Source organism: Cupressus sempervirens, chromosome 4, assembly GCF_028749045.1.
Source record: "Cupressus sempervirens isolate cs-2001-9-10 chromosome 4, ASM2874904v1, whole genome shotgun sequence".
Lineage (NCBI taxonomy): Eukaryota > Viridiplantae > Streptophyta > Pinopsida > Cupressales > Cupressaceae > Cupressus > Cupressus sempervirens.
Window position 1 is genome coordinate 516345410 of NC_143121.1, and position 18802 is coordinate 516364211.

At 36.1% G+C, this 18802-nt stretch overlaps 1 protein-coding gene across 3 annotated transcripts in view; it reads right to left on the reverse strand.

The window, feature by feature from the left end:
• Positions 1 to 18802, reverse strand: part of DET1 (light-mediated development protein 1 / deetiolated1 (DET1)) — a 261899-nt gene that overhangs the window by 35340 nt on the left and 207757 nt on the right. For 2 of the 3 annotated variants that reach the window (XM_089825740.1, XM_089825741.1), the window contains one exon: positions 1315 to 1414. In XM_089825740.1, coding sequence (XP_089681866.1) covers positions 1315 to 1414 — 100 coding nt within the window. Of the gene's footprint in view, positions 1 to 1314; positions 1415 to 1609; positions 1681 to 18802 lie in introns of all 3 variants that reach the window. The other variant, XR_016363900.1, reaches the window with a different exon arrangement.

An 18802-nucleotide genomic window follows, 5' to 3' on the forward strand; every position in this document is an offset into this window, starting at 1 on the left:
GCAAAAGGTCTGATCGTCCTTGAGCATTTTATTCTTAAGCTTGATATTTTCTGTGATGAGGGTTTGGAAAGTTATTTTAAAGCTGGAAGGAATTGGTAACTGTTAACAACCAATGCCTTTGAGTTGGTCAATTCTCATACCCAATGAATTGTGTCTCATACTGCTGCTATGGTGTACAGTGGAGTTGGTACGATCTGCATACGGAAGCTCATGTCATTACTGAAGAAGGCTGGATATTAATCTGCATTTGACAAGGTCTGTTTTGGATTTTTCTTTGCAAGGAATTGACACAATATAACTGCTGGGCATTTGGGAATTATTCGACTATCACAGGAGGTTGGAATCCTGCCATCACAAGCAGTGTTTGATATTATTAAATGTAAGTAAGGGCAGTAACATCAAGATAACGGGGGCAGTGTTGAACTATTACAAGCTGGGATCAATAAATCGGAACAGTGCTTCACATAAGGAAGGCTGCCATCGGTGTTTGGAAGGTTGTTTCTTGCTGCTTGCATAACAGGGTTTGCAAGTTGTGCTTAAAGACCAAATTCTCATTTATACATCAACAGAAAGGTTCCAATGTTGATGATTCTCATTGCCAGGTTCTTACATTTAATAAGTTCATGCATATTGCCTTGGCATTGTAATTACTTGCATTTTTTGTTAGAGGAAATAAAGTTGGTGTTGAGTTTGTAATCATTTAAGTGCATTTCAAAGCATTGTCTTATATTATGAAAAACCAAAAAATTACAAAACTTTTCAAAAAAATCAAAAAAGAAAATTCTCCAGCATAGAGCCAGCAGGGCTCATTACATTTGGACACATTAGCTGTGTGATGTTTCATCTTAGTTTAAGTTTCACAAATAAATAAATAAGTTTTGAATATTCTACTTACAATCCAAAGGATAATTTGATCTTATTCCAAGCTCCACCAAAACATCATCTATGACTAGGAATTCCATATACAAGAATTCCTATTTACCAAATTATTAGGGTATTTATATTTCGGTGGCCGTAAATAAATTCATGGAGTATTGGACTAGGAATTCCATGGTCAATCAAGACATTATCCATGGCAAGGGATTATGATCATAATAACTCTATTTTCCTAAATATCATATTTCCTAGCCCCTTTAAGTAGGCTTGTACCGAGCATTTTATTCAAAATCAATTTTCTTTAAAATCATTTTTCATTTAATAACATATCTTGTCAACAGTTCAAAAATGTGCGACTATTGGCAAGTAACACCAACTTGCACTAGACACCTCCAATAATACTACAAAAGCCAAAAGGATATCATATGTATAATGTACCTGGATTGATCTTGAACTTCAAGGAATTGGGACAGCGCTTTGAAATAAACTTGATTGGATGCTCCATGCATGGTCTATGTCTATCTGTTGCTGATATCAACTGCGAGAGTAAAATAAAATGTAGGAATATAAGGCTTGCTTGTAGAGAAATTCAGTGGAAGTGAGTCAATTAGCATATTCCTAAACACTTTAACGGGAGCTTCAAACAGGAATTTCATAAAGTACAAATATGCAAGGAAGCCCTTCAAAGTAGCGACAAAGTTAAGTAACATATTTCAGAAGAAAAAATGAATACCTGAGTGACCAATATGTGACAAATAAACCAAGATACCAGTGCTTAGAGAAAAGATTATATAGATCTGAAAGCTGCAATGAAATATGATGGACCTCTATCAACCTTACCCAGTTATTAAACAATGTTAAACCCCCTAATGGTAGATAAGAACAGCATCATAAGTCAAAGCTTTGCACAAAAACACCCACCACATTTTCAAAATTTCATCAGCTTCGTAAACTCTGAACAAGAAAACATTGAAAATTTATTGCTGGTACTCTATTATTTCAAGATGAAATCGAAATGCTTTGCAAAGCCAGCATTAAAATGAACTTAACAATGGAAGATATCTTGTATAGTCAAAACAGGACCATCACTTGCCTTTGAGAAAAAGATGTCCAATTACCCTGGCTAAGGATTAGTGTAGTTCCCTCCAAAATCAAAGCTATCATTCACATGCCATGATAAATAGCACTTCCTTGATTACACTTATGTTTTAACAACTTTTGCAATTCATAGATTTATCCACAAAAAAAACTTCTCACACTTATGCCATCAATTCCTTTCTTTACAGTAAGGAGAAACTCATATTAAGCAACAGTTGCCTATAAAACATTTGACTCAATAAAGAAGTCTTTACTTGAACCTCCATATCTGTAACCCCATCCTTAAAAAGCCTTCCAGCCTTATATACATCATCCATTATAATGCTCCCACTTTTGGCCAAGTATTTTGAAGAAGAAATTAATTAATTAATTAAAATTTGTTGTCTAAATTAAAGTTTTCAGGCAACTTGTATTTGATTAATTATGTCTTGAAGGTGAATATTTTATTTTTATGCAGTGACTTTTCTTGGAGACAAAATGTAAAATGTTATAAGGTCACTTATTAAAAGGATTATTATTTTAAAAGAGATTTTATAATCTATATTCAAGAAAGCTCCACTGAAGTTTTTTAAAGGAGTTTAGGGAAATTCAGTGGATCCAGTCTTGGTTATTCATTTTGGTGAAACCTTCTTTTGGAGTCTCAGCTATTATTTAACTATTCAGCCTAGGACAAAATCCCTTAGGAAAATATTGGTTTTGTGGAGGAGAAAAAACTCAGCAAAGCTTTTGCGGACTCATCTGGGATTCACACGTGCATACTGATACAAGTTTGTGAAGTTTCTGCAAATTCTTTAACTGAATCAAACTTAGATTATACCTTCTTAAACTTGCTGTAGATAAACTTCAATGTTCTGTCTTGAATGAATTTAGAAATATTAATCTGGAAATGTTTTTTTCTTCTACAAGTTGTATTTAGGCACTATTGACTAAGGAGCAGACTTTATTGTTTCTTGTGTGCTCTTAGACTTCAATCATACCCTTAATAAATATAGAGATCAAGGGACATGTCCTTACAAAGGACATGTCCCTTCCAAAGTGTACTTTGACTCATCCCTTGAAGTCGGGGACTTTCCATGCAATAACAAGTCTAATCCTAAACTAAACCAAAGGAGTCTAGTTAGATCTAAACTAGTACTCAAGGATGGGCACTGATATCCTTAAGAAGATAATGCAATGACTTTAGATCAATATATATCATGCAAGATCAGATCAGACCGATCTGTTATCAGATCAGCATGATTGCAAGCTACAGAATTAACACTCCCTCTTAACTTGATAATCATACTAAGAGATATCATATCTAGCAACATCAAAAAAGATGAACAAGCAAGAATTGATACTCTATATCTATTTGAATCTTCTTAGCACGTGGTAACATTGTACATATGATACAATATCATATTACTAAGCCTGTGATATGACAAATCACTACTACTAGTTATAACAATATTGCAAAGAATATAATATACAGAATAAATCCGGAGAATAATTAAATTCTTCGTTTATCCAAATTGTGACTCATAAATACTGGTATTCCTATATCACAACATGATCCTGAGTTAAGATCTACCAGAACACAGGATAAACTCCGGAGAATAATAAAACTCTTCATCCAATTTGTGACTTATAGACATAGCAATGTCTACATCATGATGTGATCTTGAACTCATCTAGATCTTACAGTAGAACTCTACTATTTAGCACATTATCTAAGAGATCGTCATCTCTCATAATGTGTTTCATACAAGTGTTCATTACCTCAGAGATTGTCACCTCTTAAATAATGAATACAAATGGTGGAGCCCATAATAGTGAATAGCCTGACAATAAAATTATTTTATTAATAATTTAAAGAAAACAAATGAATTACAATTCAACCATACCAAGTCTTTTCCTAAAGTGATCTATGTTCACTCCAGAGAGGTTTGGTAAGAACATCTGTTGTCTGATCTGCAGTGCAAATGTATTCTAATTTTATAGTATTCCTGTCGACCATTTTTCTTACATAATGGTAAAGAATTTCGATATGTTTGGACCTATCATGAAAAACTGGATTCACAGAAAGCTTGATGGAACTCTGATTATCACAATGAATATTCGTAGGATTCATGGCTTGCCCAAATAATCCCACAAGTAACTTTTTAAGCCAAATTGCTTCTCGAGAGGCCATCACTGTTGCAATGTATTCGACTTTTGTGAAACTTTGTGCTACTGAAGACAAGTTTCTGCATATCCAAAATATCATTGTTGATCCTAAACTGAAACAACATCCTGAAGTACTTTTTCTATCTTTAACACTTCCACCCCAATCTGAGTCAGTGAGTCCATATAAATCTAAATCAACTTTCTCATATTTGAGCCCAAGATTAAGAGTGCCTTGTAAGTATCTCATCATGTGTTTGACTGCAACTAGGTGAATCTCCTTTGGCTCACAAATAAACTGACTTAAGGCATTAACAACATATTAAATATCAGGTCTAGTATTTACCAAGTACATAAGAGACCCAATCATCTGTCTATAGAGAGTAGAATCTATGGAAGGTGATTCTGCTGCTGCTTCTTTAAGTTTATGTAGATTAGTCTTCATTCGAGAAGGCGTAGACTTGCAATTCTACATTCCAAATATCTACAAAATATCTGATGTACACTTCCCTTGATTAAGTATAATGCTATCAAAATTCTGACATTGTAATAACCCCAATAGGTTATAACTTCTTCAAACACCAAAAATCTTTATATTTCAGTTGTTTGAAATTTCGTCAAACACTTTGCAAGCAAGGGTCATCTGACTGATATAACTTTTCAGATTGCTGCAGTGATTCTTGTTTGAATTTGCCTCAAAGAGAATGCTTACAAAGACTCCAAATTGTCTAAACAATGTCCTAACATAAATATGCAACTAATTTTGGCAATAGTGAATGCATATATGAGTTCTAATCATGAAAATGATCACCTACAGCCAACTGGTATTTTAACAAACAGTTGGTATGCAAGCTAACTGGCTGATAAAAAATGATATATTAACGCTCAAAGACAACTATTAATAACCAGAAATTGTATCTCCTTGATTGAGAATGAGTATCCAATACAATATTCATACTAAGTTAGCCAAGACTCTTGGCATTTACAAAGATATCAAAATATGATGATTGCTGGTAAAGTAATATGCACCTACAGCTGCCAATGAAAACTAATGCAATACTAAATATCTAACTTCAATACTCCCCTACAGCAGTACGCTAATCACATGCATGATTAAATCAATTACAACAGCACTCTATAGTGAAAGGCAACTATGAAAATACACATCAGACCTGGCATATGAAGTCGCCTTAGAGAATAGATGTATTGCAATACCACTGAACAGAAAATAACCTCTTCAAGTGCCCAAGTCGTGCCTCTCTAGCTGCCGCCCCTGATTGTAGATGGCTGTACTAATTTTCTTTGCTTTTTCGAATTTGCTTTTGCGGATTGCTTTTTTTTGGATTGCTTTTCCGGACCTGGTTTTTCGGCCTGTTTTTTCGGTTCTGCTTTTTCGGCCTGCTTTTTCGGCCTGCTTTTTCAGCCTGCTTTTTTCGGACTGCTTTTTCGGCCTTTTTTTTGAACTGCTTTTTCGGACTGCTTTTTCGGCTTGCTTTTTCGAACTAATTTTTCGGCCTGCTTTTTGTACTCAATTTTTTTTTCTCAATGTAGCACAAATAGAAGACTGAAGTATCTTCCTCCCAGCTCCAATAATTCAAGTGATATTTCACACCCTCAAAATCGCGTACCAATTGAGAGTTTTCGTTCTCAATGGCCACAAATATTTTTTCTCAATGTAGCACAAATAGAAGACTGAAGTATCTTCCTCCCAGCTGCAATAATTCAAGTGATATTTCACACCCTCAAAATTGCGTACCAATTGAGAGTTTTCGTTCTCAATGGCCAGTTGTGACTATTGCAGAAACCCTAGGCTCCACAATGCACATCAACAAACATCAACATCAACAACAACAAATTTGGATGATTAGAATGAAGCCCGGGGTGCCTATTTATTCTTTTTCCTCCACTTTCTCCAGAAGCTTCTAGAACATTATTTTATTTTATCTATTAAGTGACTTTATAAAATATTTTATAATTCAAGTCACTTTATTAAATTAATTAAATATAAAGTTACCTTTTAATATTTATTTATTTGATAACTTTATAAATAATTAACTTAATACCACTTATTTATTTAATTAAAAATAATTAATTAGTCATCCTCATAAAATATTCATTATTTTGGAAAACCTAATTAATTAAATTAATTAAATCAAATTGCCTCCAAAATGGGGACATGACAGACGTACATCCAATCCTAGGAAGTAATGAAGGAGTTCCAGGTCTTTCATCTCGAGTTCTCTAATTAGATCTTTCTTGCATTGATCTATGAGATGATCATCACCTATTATTAGTAAATCATCAACATACAATATCAGAATTACCATATCATCTTTATCCCTTTTCTAATATAAATTTGGATCGGCTTCATTTTTGGAGAGTCCTACGTTGGTGAGATACTTATCAATTATTTCAGACCAAGCCCTTGGAGCTTGCTTAAGCCCATAGAGAGCTTTCTTGAGCCTACAAACAAAAATGTTAAGATCATGAGTTTCAAATCTTCTTCTGTAATCTTTCCATTCAGGATTGTTGTTTTCACATCCATCTGATGTACTTTCTGTCCCTTCGATGCTGCAATAGCTACGACTGCTCTTACAAAGGTGTATATGGCAATAGGAGCAAGGGTTTCTTCATAATCAATCCCTTCTTTCTGAGAGAATCCCATGCCTACAAATCTTGCTTTATATTTTTCAATACTACCATCAGTAGCATGTTTTATTTTAAATAGACACTTCAAAGAAACAAAATGTTTTCCTCTAAGTCTTGGAACAATTTCCCAAACATCATTCTTCATAATAGATTGGTATTCTTCTATCATAGCTTCTTTCCAAGTTGTACAAATTATTCGTGTTTGTTGTATAACTTGAAAATCTTTTGGATCATTTTCTTTCTCTAACTATTCCAGAAGGTGCAGCAAAGTCTTGTGCTTCCTCAAATGTTTTTTTTTTTTGGTGAAACATTATATTTATATTAATAATAATTGGTTCAAAAAAGCTCCCAGAGGAAAGAACCAAAAAAGAAAAACTTTGGTTATTGCCTGATACAAAAAAGGATGCAAAAGAAGAAATACTACATCAAGAGAGTATCTATCAACACTAACGAATCTTGTCCTAGAGATTCCCAAATCGAGAATATAGTGATTACAAAGAGCCCAAAATTCATATGAATACAATTCATTGTTTGGTGCCAGAGACAAGACCAAGAGCCCAGCCAAAAACTATCACAGAGATGATTAACATCACTGATGTACATCCAAAACTCTAATTAAGACCATGATATTAGAAAGCCATCTGATGCAAGTGCAATCCAAGACCCTGACCTGCATACAATATCTCAAAAGAACAAGTGAGATTTATAATTTAAAAAAATATGCGAAATCGTAGAGAAGTTGTGATTTACTATCAAAAAATATATATGAGGACAGCCTTATTCTCAACATATTCTTTTGTCATAATATTAACCCAGTTGGGGAGATCAAGGAGGTTAAGTGGGGAAAGTAAAGAGTTAATATAAACCCCGTTAGTACCCAAATTAGGTAGACAATCAACTAAAAGATTGCCTTCTCTATAAGCATGCATGATGTAACATTCAAAGATTGAATCAAGAAGAGACCATACTTGATGTAATATATCACTGCTTCCTCGAATGTTTTAATGGTCCAAAGTGGTCTTTTCTTTGAATTTTAAATGTCTCCAAAATTAAGGTTTTGAATTTTATCTTCAATTTCTTCCATGTTCTCCCTCTGAGACTCAGACTCGGTATTTCTTTCAAAACTAAGTAAAGAAGAGGGTTCATCAAAACTTAGGGCTCTTTTGAATGCTAGATCTTCTTCAAAAATTGCATCGCTACTAAGTTTAATATTTTTTCTATCCACGTATGGAAAACCCTATATGCTTAAGATGTTTCACTATACTCTACAAAAATACCTTTCCTCTTGGAGGGTTCTAACTTAGTTCTCTTTTCTTTTGGAATATGGATAAATACAAGGCACCCAAAAATCCTAAGATGACTTATATTAGGTTTAACCTTAATAAGGATTTCTTCAGGAGTTTTATCTCTAAGGTAGGAGTGAGGGCTTCTATTTTGAATATACACAACAGTACAAGAGGCTCATGCCCAAAGATAATATTCTAGATTTTGATCAAATATCATAGCTCTAGCAACTTTTATAATAGTTCTATTCTTTTATTCTACTACCCCATTTTGTTCTAGGTAATAAAGAATGGTATACTCCCTCTTAATTCTTGTTTCTTTACGAAACCTTTTAAACAAATCTGAGATGTATTCCTCTCCATTATAATTTCTAAGAGTTTTAATTTTATGTCCTGATAAGTTTTCAGTTAATGTTTTAAATTTTTTAAATCTCTTTAGGATTTCTTATGTTTCTTTGCACTTTAAGAAGTAAATCCAAGTTTTCCTAGAGAAGTCATCTATGAACAAAATATAGTACCAAAATCCTCCAAGAGAAGGAACAGACATAGGTCCACATAAATTTAAATGGATTAATTCCAAAACATTGTTGGTCTTTCTAATGTTATCATGAAATGGGCTTTTGGCGTCCTTACCTAGAGTGCACCCTTTGCATATGCTTGAATGGTCTTTATTTAGTTTAGGTAAACCAGTGAACCATCTTCTCCATAGTTGATAAGGTTTTGAAATTTAGATGTTCTAAACTTCTGTGTCACATTTCATTTATGTTTGCAGCTTCATGAATTAAGGCTTGAATAGGTCAACTAGGTTCTGAATTTAATTCATACAAATACCCTTTTCTCTAACCAATCAACTTTTCTTTCTTAATTGAGGAGTTCTTAGCTCAAGTTATTACTTTACCGTCCATGAATGCAACATTATGTCCATCATCTTCAACTATTGTAACCAAGATTAGATTTCTTTTTATTCCTAGTACATAGAGTACTCTTTTGAGAAGAAGAGAATTTCCTGATTTTAGTTTCAAGGTGCAATTTACAATTCTTTTTACGGAATGCATTGAATTATCACTGATGGTGACTTCGTCATTAACCTTTTCTGATATAGAGTCTAGTGCTTTTTTGTATCCTGTAATATGTCTAGATGATCTACTATCAATCACTCATGCTTTACTTGAGACTTCATTTGTTAGTGACGAATACAACACACAAATCTTAGGATCATAGTTATCTTCTTCCCTGGTAACATTTGTACAGTTCACTTGTTGTTTAGAATTCTCAAGGTAATTAGATATGTAGTGTCCAAACTTTTCACATTTGAACCACTTTATTTTGTATAGATCTTTCTTAGATTTGTCATTCTTTTGATTACCCCATTTCTTCTTGAAATGCTTCTTCTTGCCCTTATAGGAGTTTGTATTAAGAACATGAAGTTCTTCATCTTCTATTTTCAATTTCCCTCCTTTCTTTTGTTTTTTGAATTCTTCCTGAAGACAATCTCCCTTAAGTCTATTGAAGTCAGGAAGTTTATCTCTAGCACTTACTCTTTGAGCAAAAGTTTCCCATGAATCTGGTAAGCCATCCATAGCCATTAGTGTTACTTCCATGTCATTATTGATGGTTTCTATATTTGCAAGTTCATCTCTTAGACTAGCAACCCTTAGGAAGAAAGAATTCATTGATACTCCTTCCTTTATTTGTATGTGATTTAGTTTCCTTTTCAATGCGAGAACTCTAGTTGCATTGTTAACCTCATATGCATTTAGTAGTGCATTCATCATAACAAATGTTGTTCAATGTTTTGTTAGCATAGGTACAATATCATTTTTCACTCCATCTAATATGATTTGAATGGCTTTTCTATTTCCTTTAATCCACAAGGATTTATGAGGTTCAACTGTAGGTTGTTTGGATGTTGATTCAACAAATTGTTTTACATCATTTTCTTCAAGAATCATCATGATTCTGAATTTCTAGGTATCAAAGTGTTCTTTCCCATCAAACCTGTCCTCGGGGCTGATTGTGTATACCATTGAAGATAGGAGAATGATGCTAGATATATATAAGGTCTGATTACTTAATTTGCAGAGCCTAGGTTCGACTACCAGAGCTATGATACCATGTGAAGTTTCTACAAATTCTTTAACTGAATCAAACTTAGATTATACCTTCTTAAACTTGTTGTAGATAAACTTCGAAGTTCTGTCTTGAATGAATTTAGAAATATAATTCTGGAAATGTCTTTTTCTTCTACAAGTTGTATTTGGGCAGTATTGACTAAGGAGCAGACTTTAGTGTGCTCTTAGACTTCAATCATACCCTTAATAAATATAGAGATCAAGGGACATGTCCTTACAAAGGACATGTCCCTTCCAAAGTCTACTCTGACTCATCCCTTGAAGTCGAAGACTTCCCATGCAATAACAAGTCTGATCCTAAACTAAAACAAAGGAGTTTAGTTAGATCTAAACTAGTACTCAAGGATAGGCACTGATATCCTTAAGAAGATAATGCAATGACTTTAGATCAATATATATCATGCAAGATCAGATCAGACAAATCTGTTATCAGATCAGCATGATTGCAAGTTACAGAATTAATAACAAAGTTTGGTCGGGATTTTAATTAACTGTTGTTGGCTTCCATAATCAGGGAGTTGTCAGAAATTCTGATGTTCTACCAAGTGTATGATGCCAAATCTGTGTATTAATTTTTAAAAAATTGCAAGTTTCAATCTACATCAGCATGTAAGGTAAGACTGGGAAAGAGTACAACATGAATTATTTAAGCATTAGTTGAATGTGAAAGGCATTTTACCAAGAACTTGATTTCCCAGCATCAAAAGTGTCTCTCAATAATCTTCATGCATTGAATGCTTTCCCAATCTGCCTCTGTCCCCGTTAATTCAAACAGACTAGATCTTCTCTTTCAAAAGCATGCCTACAATGAGAAAGAATTGGAAAAGGCATGTTCCTTCTCACGAAATTTGACCTAAAAATGTGTTAAACCAAACATTCATTAATGTAAAAATCATAGCCATCTAGTTGATATCACACCTATCATGTATTATCCACCCCTAAACTGATGACTGTCAATTCTAATTTTTTGTCTTTTTACTGAATTTCTGATTTTCCTGAAGGTTTGGTAATATTCTGATGTTTTTAAAAAAAAAATTTGGGGGTTTTATGATAAAATTGAATTTAACAAAAGAAACTAATTGCTGGAAATGATAGTAAATCACTCGTAATTCTGAATTTTATTTGCACCCAAACAAGTCTGCTCTCCTGCACAAATGAAGTACAGTCTGATCTTTACACTGGTCAGCTAATAACTGAAATGAATAACCCTGTTTTCTTCACCACAGCACTCCCTTAATGTCTGATCTGTGATATCTGACCTCAAACAGTTCTGATCTGCAACCTGTGAATGGTTTTCCTCCACGTTCAAGCTAGGGTTTGATGGTAAATACTTCCTGATGGGTATAGCTGGCCTGCAAATGAAATAACAACCTGGTAAAGATGCCCAAATAGAATGCATCTGCAGTTTGACTCTGATTATCTCTGACTATCCCTGATTTCTCTTCACCAATGACTGAAAATAGATCTTTCCTATGCCCTTGATTGGTGAGCACTTGTGAGAATACTGTAATGTCCCCATTTTAGCAAGTTCCTACAGTTGGCTTGGTCACTTCATCGTGACTCTCATGAGCTGATAGTGGGATTTGAGGGTCTCAGTTGTGCAGTTATAGGCTTTCCAATAGTCTATGGTGTGTTTTAGCTCTGTTTGAGGGACTTACTATTTATCGTAAGTCAAATTGTTGGTTCCGATGAGTTCAATTCAGTTAGAGGAGTTGAGTGATGCTCTCATTTTTGTTATTTCAGGCTTTTGGTTTGGGCTCCAAGAATTTTGGAGGGAGCATCTATTTATAGTAAGTTACCTCGTCAAGTTCATTCATCATCTTTCTTCATCACAATCACTATGGTGCTGTCAGATTTTGAATCTGATGCTTCTTCAGTTGTTTTCACAACACCGGGTGAATTATTATTATTATTCATGTAAATTTGTTGAAGTTGTTATTTTTATTGGTGTTGCATGTTGATCACCTCAATATCATAGCTCATTGGAACTGGGTTGAAAAGTATTAAATCATGAGCACAAGAAATAGTGGCCTTGTGTATCAGAATATTATGTTATGGTGAAAAAGGTCTTTTTGGGAGCCAAAAGCAATTAATAAATTATATTATATTATAATAGTACTTTATTATATATTAATGTGGTGGAGTTTATTTGGCAAACTTGTGCTATTTGGAGATTATAAATATGAGCCGATTTGATGAGAAAAGCATACGATTGAATATTATTTTTCTTTGTTGTCTTTGTGATACTTCTGAAGTTCTACATATTTGTGCCCTTGCTGAAGTATAAGGGTTTGGGATCTATAGTTAAAGTATTGTAGATGCAATTCTAAAAATTATTCTGAGATTGCTTGACTAATTGCGATGGGGTATACAATTTGTCATTTCTTCTACTATATTAACTGTTGCTAAGGAGAAGTTTAATTTTTTCTTGCGGTTGGAGGTTGTTTTGGAATTTGTTAAGAGATTCACTAGAATTTTTATATCAAATTGTGTGCTGGTTAATTTGGAGTTGGTTGAGCGCCCATTTATATCTGTTGGGCATTATTTTCTATTTGCACTTTGAGAGCAGCATACTCCATATCTACAACTGCATTTGCTTGTTGAAGAATTCTTTCACTATTGATAGTCTTCATTTCAAAGGGTTTCAAGGCATATTTTACATGTAAGTTCATAGATTGTAACTTCTAATTTTTCTAGGTACTATTGATTTAGATGAAAGGGAATATATTATCAACTGGGTTGTTGGTATTTTGTAATGTCCCCCACTTAGCCAGTTTGGAGGTATGTTGTCGTTAGCCCATTCTTGTATGGTCCCGAGGGCTAACTAGGACTTCAAAAGGGATCCTGAGGTTATTTGGCCTAGTCAAATTTAATTACACGCCAAACAGAGTTCGTTTGTTGGGTTGTCAGGAAGACTTACTATTTTTAGTAAGCCAATAGGGGGATGCAGTGCCTTCAATTTTCAGTGACAGGATGAGATGCATTTTGTTGGGCTCTTTCTAATGAGCTATTATATGTGGGATTTCGAGTTTATTTGGTATATTATTTTAATGTTTGAAATTACAACGGCAAAGTGACTATTTAAATTAAATATTATAATGTTTCATAAAGTCACTTTATAAAAATCAAGAGTCCCCCTTTTGAGTACATAAATGGACTTTGTAAAAAGAAAAAAAGAAGTAATATTAAAAGTCATGTATTATCCCACATTGGCAAGACGGAAGCGTGGAGCAAGTGAGGAAGGGATTAAAAGAAAGAGGATAGCTCTCATTTTTTCATGCTTGGAAATATCAAAGAAATTGGAAAATTTGTTGGAGATTATGTCTCAATAGTTTGGAGGACGAAATCCCTTCAAGCTGAAAATCTTGACGCCATTGAAAGATATGGTCTTGAGATTCAACATAGTAGCAGTCCGAAAAAGAAGAACTAAAAAAGCAGGCTGAAAAAGCGGGTACGAAAAAGCTGTCCGAAAAAAGCGAAACCGAAAAAGCGGGTGCGAAAAAGCCGGCCGAAAAAACAGTTCGAAAAAAGCGAAGTAGAAGGGGCAGCATAGGAGAAAATTATTACAGCAATCTACAACCAGGTTCTTTGTTATGCATTGTTTTTTAGGGTGTTATAAGCTTTCAGCTGTAAGTGTGCATTATACCAGCATTATCATTTTGTAATCCATGTAAATGCCAAAGTCTTGGCCATATTTCATGAACATTGTAATTTTCATTGCAATTAAGAAGATAATAGTTGCTGGTGCCATTTAAGCAATTTAACATCATTATTTATCAGCTAGTTAGTTTGCATACCAACTGTTTGTAAAAATGCCAGTTGGCTGTAGGTGTTCATTTCTCATGCTTAGATCATATATATGCACTGAATATTGTCAAAATATATATGCACTGAATATTGTCAAAATTAGTAGCACACTCATGTTAGGTCATTGTGTAGTCCATTGTAGTCTTCTAGCACAAGATTTTCATTGATGCAAATTGAAGAAAAAGTCATTTGAAGCTAGCTGAAATACAATATCAGTCATACGTCCCTTGCATGTGAATTGTTTGATGAAATTTCTTGAGCTTTCATCAGCATTTTTTTGAGGGCAGATTAGAGGTGGGTTATTACTGTGGTACCAGAGCTATAAGTCATGCCATCCTGTGGAGGTCTTATAGGGAATTTGGAACAACCAGATAGAGTGGAAAGTGTTTGATGAAATGTCAAAACACTAAAATCAGAGCATTTATGTTTGAGCATGCGACAGGGGCCTTATAATTTTCGCAATACCAGAGCAAGACAAAATAGGATTTCAAACCTGGAGAGCAAACAGTCTAGTTCATCCGTGCAGGTGGACATAGAATCCAGTCATACAGACACAAAGGAGATATTCTTTGATCAAGGCGGCAATATGAGACATAGGAATGCTCGGGATCCTGGAGAGGAAAGATTCTTACCGTTATTAGAGACCTTGGCACAGGGACAGCGATTAGCAGAACAGAGGGCACAGGAACAAAATCAGAGAATGGAGCTTATGATGCAGATGATGGCTCGTCAAATGGGGTTGAATGCTAACATGGGTGGAGGAAATAATCAGAATGGTAATAATCAAAATGGTAAAAATCAGAATGGGAACAATCAGGATGGGACACATAATGGAGGTGAACAAGTTGGGAACAATTTCAGTCATGCACCCCAGCAAGCTAGGACAGTGAGTTTAAGGCCCATGATTCCCACATTTCCTCCTAGAGCCCCAAAGCAGCCCGTACCAAAGCCCCAGATCACTGATATACAGGACCAGTTGAGAAGAGATTGGGAAGCCGGAGGTCCAGATTTTACTGCTGCAATTACCTTTAGGGAGTATATGGATGTGCGGATGAAACATATGCCACGTGGACATGATAGGAAACAGAGCTATGAGCTACGGAAGAAAGTAGGGAAACTTCAGTTGCCATATTATGATGGCTTGAGAAAGTCTACAGCAAGAGCTTGGGTTCAAAAGCTTGATACATACTTTCAATTGAACCCTATGCCTGAGGAAGAAGCTATTAAGTATGCAGCAATTCATTTGGATGGGTTAGCACACGAGTGGTGGCATCATGGTATGGTCACTATGGGTCATGCACACATTACCTCATATGTGGAGTTTATGAAGAGACTGATTGAACGTTTTGATAGGAAGGATCCAGAACTACATTTCAAGGAGTTAGCTCGTCTTAAACAATGGGAATCATTGGAAACATACATTTCAGAATTTCAGAAACTTGCAGTGTTAGTAACAGATGTATCTGAACGGAGGATACTGGTTCTATTTATGGATGGGTTAGCTGATCCGTTGAGAGGGTGGATTAAAGCTCTCAACCCTCCCACTTTGCAGGAAGCCATTAAGAAAGCTCGTGACATGGATTCCTCTTCAGCTTCTAAAAATAAATTCTAGGCAAAGAGTTTCCCTTCGAGGAAAGATAAGGATAGTAAACCTTTTCGTAGAGAGGGTCAGCCACCTAAGGAGGAAAGTAAAAGGTTGGACAATGAAACACTTAATGATCTCAAGAAGAAGAAGCTTTGTTTTCATTGCAGGGAGCCTTGGGATTTGTCACATAAGTGTCCATTGAAAGCAAAAGCCAAGCAGATGGAGTATTTTTCAGCCGAAGAGTCAGTGGATGGAGATTCAGAGCAGTCATCAGAATCAGAGGGAGATGATAATTCTTCACATGAGGAAGCACACAATGATAGCACAATAGCTCAGTTGTCCAGTATACAGGAGGCCGTCACTTTCAGAGTTAGGGGAACTTTGGATGGACAAAGATTTGTGGCACTCATTGATACAGGGACAACACATAACTTCATTGATGAAAAGTTTGTGACACGTAGAGGGCTACATACAGAAGAGCATAGGGGATTTAAGGTGATGGTTGCCGACGGCTTCAAAATCGACTGTACCAAGAAAATCTCCAACTTGCAGCTTCGTTTGGGAGATTATGACATGGTGGGAGATTTCTTTGTTGTCAACATTGGTGATCAGGATATGGTGCTTGGGATGAATTGAATGAAATTTCTAGAAGAGTTTACATTTAACCTCCAGAAAATGGAAATGAGGTTTGAGGCAAATGGTAAGAAGATAGTACTCAGAGGTTTGTCAGATGGGAGAGTACGAGTGGTGTCACTCAAGCGGATGCAGAGTTTCTTCAGACACGACCAGGTGCGGTGGACAGCAAAGTTCAGAGTAATGCCTGAGTTGACAAAGCAACATAAACAGGAGTATCCCCCTGATGTACAAAAAATAATAACCAAACATACTAAGGTGTTTGGTGAGATACCTCCAGGGAGACCCTCGGATAGGGGAATTGAGCATGTTATTGAGTTAGAGGAAGGGGCTAAGCCAGTCATCATCACACCCTACCGCCATCCAAAGAGATATAAAGATGAAATAGAAAAGGCAATCAAGGAGTTGATTGACATGGGGCACATACGACCAAGCAAGAGTCCTTTTGCTTCTTCAGTAGTATTGGTGAAGAAGAAAGATGGTACAATGAGGATGTGCATTGATTATAGGGAACTAAACAAGAAGACAATCAAGAACCGATACCCTATTCCGCGCATTGATGAGCTTATTGATGAATTGCACGGTGCCTGCTACTTCTCTAAGATTGATTTGAGATCCGGCTACCACCAAATACGGGTTAGAGAGGTGGATGTGGAGAAGACAACTTTAGATGCCACTATGGACATTTTGAGTTCTTAGTCATGTCCTTTGGGTTGACTAATGCCCCCGCCACTTTCCAGTCCTGTATGAATAGAGTATTCAGAGATCAGTTGAGGAAGTTTGTGTTGATTTTTTTTTATGATATACTGATATACAGTCGTACTTGGGAGGAACATTTGAAGCATATTGATGCAGTGCTCAACATTCTAGAGAGGGAGTCATTATATGCCAAGATGAGTAAATCCGAGTTCGGGATGACAGAGTTGCTCTATCTAGGGCATATTATTAGTGCAAGAAGTGTTCGGGTTGACCCAGACAAAATCAAGGCCATTCTGGATTGGCCACCACCGAGGAACACTTCACAACTCAAGGGATTTCTTGGGCTTTGCGGGTTCTACCGCAAATTTGTGAAGGGATTTTCACAGATAGTAGCACCACTTACAAATTTGACACGGAGAGACAGTTTCAAGTGGTCAGAGAAGGCTCGGGATTGTTTTGACAGGTTCAAGGAGCTGATGAGTACATGCCCTGTTTTAGCCATTCCAGATTTCACCAGGCCTTTTGAGCTGCAGTGTGATGCCTCAAGAGAGGGCGTAGGAGCTGTCCTCATGCAGGACAAACATCCCATCGCATATGAGAGCAGGAAATTACGAGGTGTTGAGAGAACTTACAGCATCTATGACAAAGAAATGCTAGCAATCATGCACGCGCTAGCTAAGTTCAGGCAATACTTAGCAGGGAGCCGATTTATGGTAAAAACTGATCATAACAGCTTGAAACATTTCCTTAGACAAAAGGATCTCAATGACAGGCAACAGAAATGGGTGAGTGAGTTACAGGCTTATGATTTTTATATGAAAGGGAAGAAAAATATCGTCGCAGATGTTTTATCCAGAAGGCCTCATTTGCTTGTTGTTGGGATAGTCATGGACGATTGGAGAGAGTTGATCTTGGTAGAGTATGCCAAGGATAGTTGGGCATCTAGTGTTATTGAAGGAAGTATTCAGGATAGTCGATACAATGTTGTAAATGATTTGATCATCTACAAGGAAAGGATTTATTTAGTACCCGGGTCTGCTATGAAGCAGAAGATTTTGAGGGTATTTCATGATTCACCATTGGTAGGACATCCCGGATTCTTTAAGACATATCGGCAGGTGAGAGAGCGCTTCATTGGAAAAGGACTCAAAACAGAGGTGCTTCAGTTTGTTAGGGAGTGCCCAGTATGTCAGCAGAACAAACGGGAACATTCCTTTCCAGATGGTTTACTACAGCCCCTACCCATACCAGAGAAGAAGTGGGATAGCATTTCCATGGATTTCATTACAGGCCTCCCCAAGGTACAGGGTCGGGATTGTATTTTTGTTGTGGTAGACAGATTGACGAAATTTGCACATTTCTTTGTGATTTCATCCACATATTCAGCAGTACAGACAACAGAGCTATTCTTTCGAGAGGTATTTAGATTACATGGGATGCCACGGAACATAGTCAGTGACAGGGACAGTAGGTTTATGAGCCACTTTTGGCAGGAGTTGTTCAGGTTGTGTGGAACAGAGCTAACTCCGAGTACCAGTTACCACCCCCAAACTATTGGGCAGACAGAGATAGTGAATAAATGGGTTGAGGAGTACCTTCGAAACTACATTGCAAGAGAGCAGAAGGCTTGGGTGAAGTGGCTGCATCTAGGGGAGTACTGCTATAATACCTCTTTCCATATGTCTATTCAAATGTCCCCTTTCATGGCACTGTACGGGTATGATGCTCCTAATTTTCTGAATTTGTTATTTGGGGACAGTAGGGTGCCTAAGGCCAAGGATATATTGCAGGAGTGTCAGGGCATTATGTGATCCTTGAAGGAAAATTTGCAAAGGGCACAAAATCAGCAGAAGCAATATGCTGATCAGCACAAGGTTGAGAGGTCTTTCGAGGTAGGA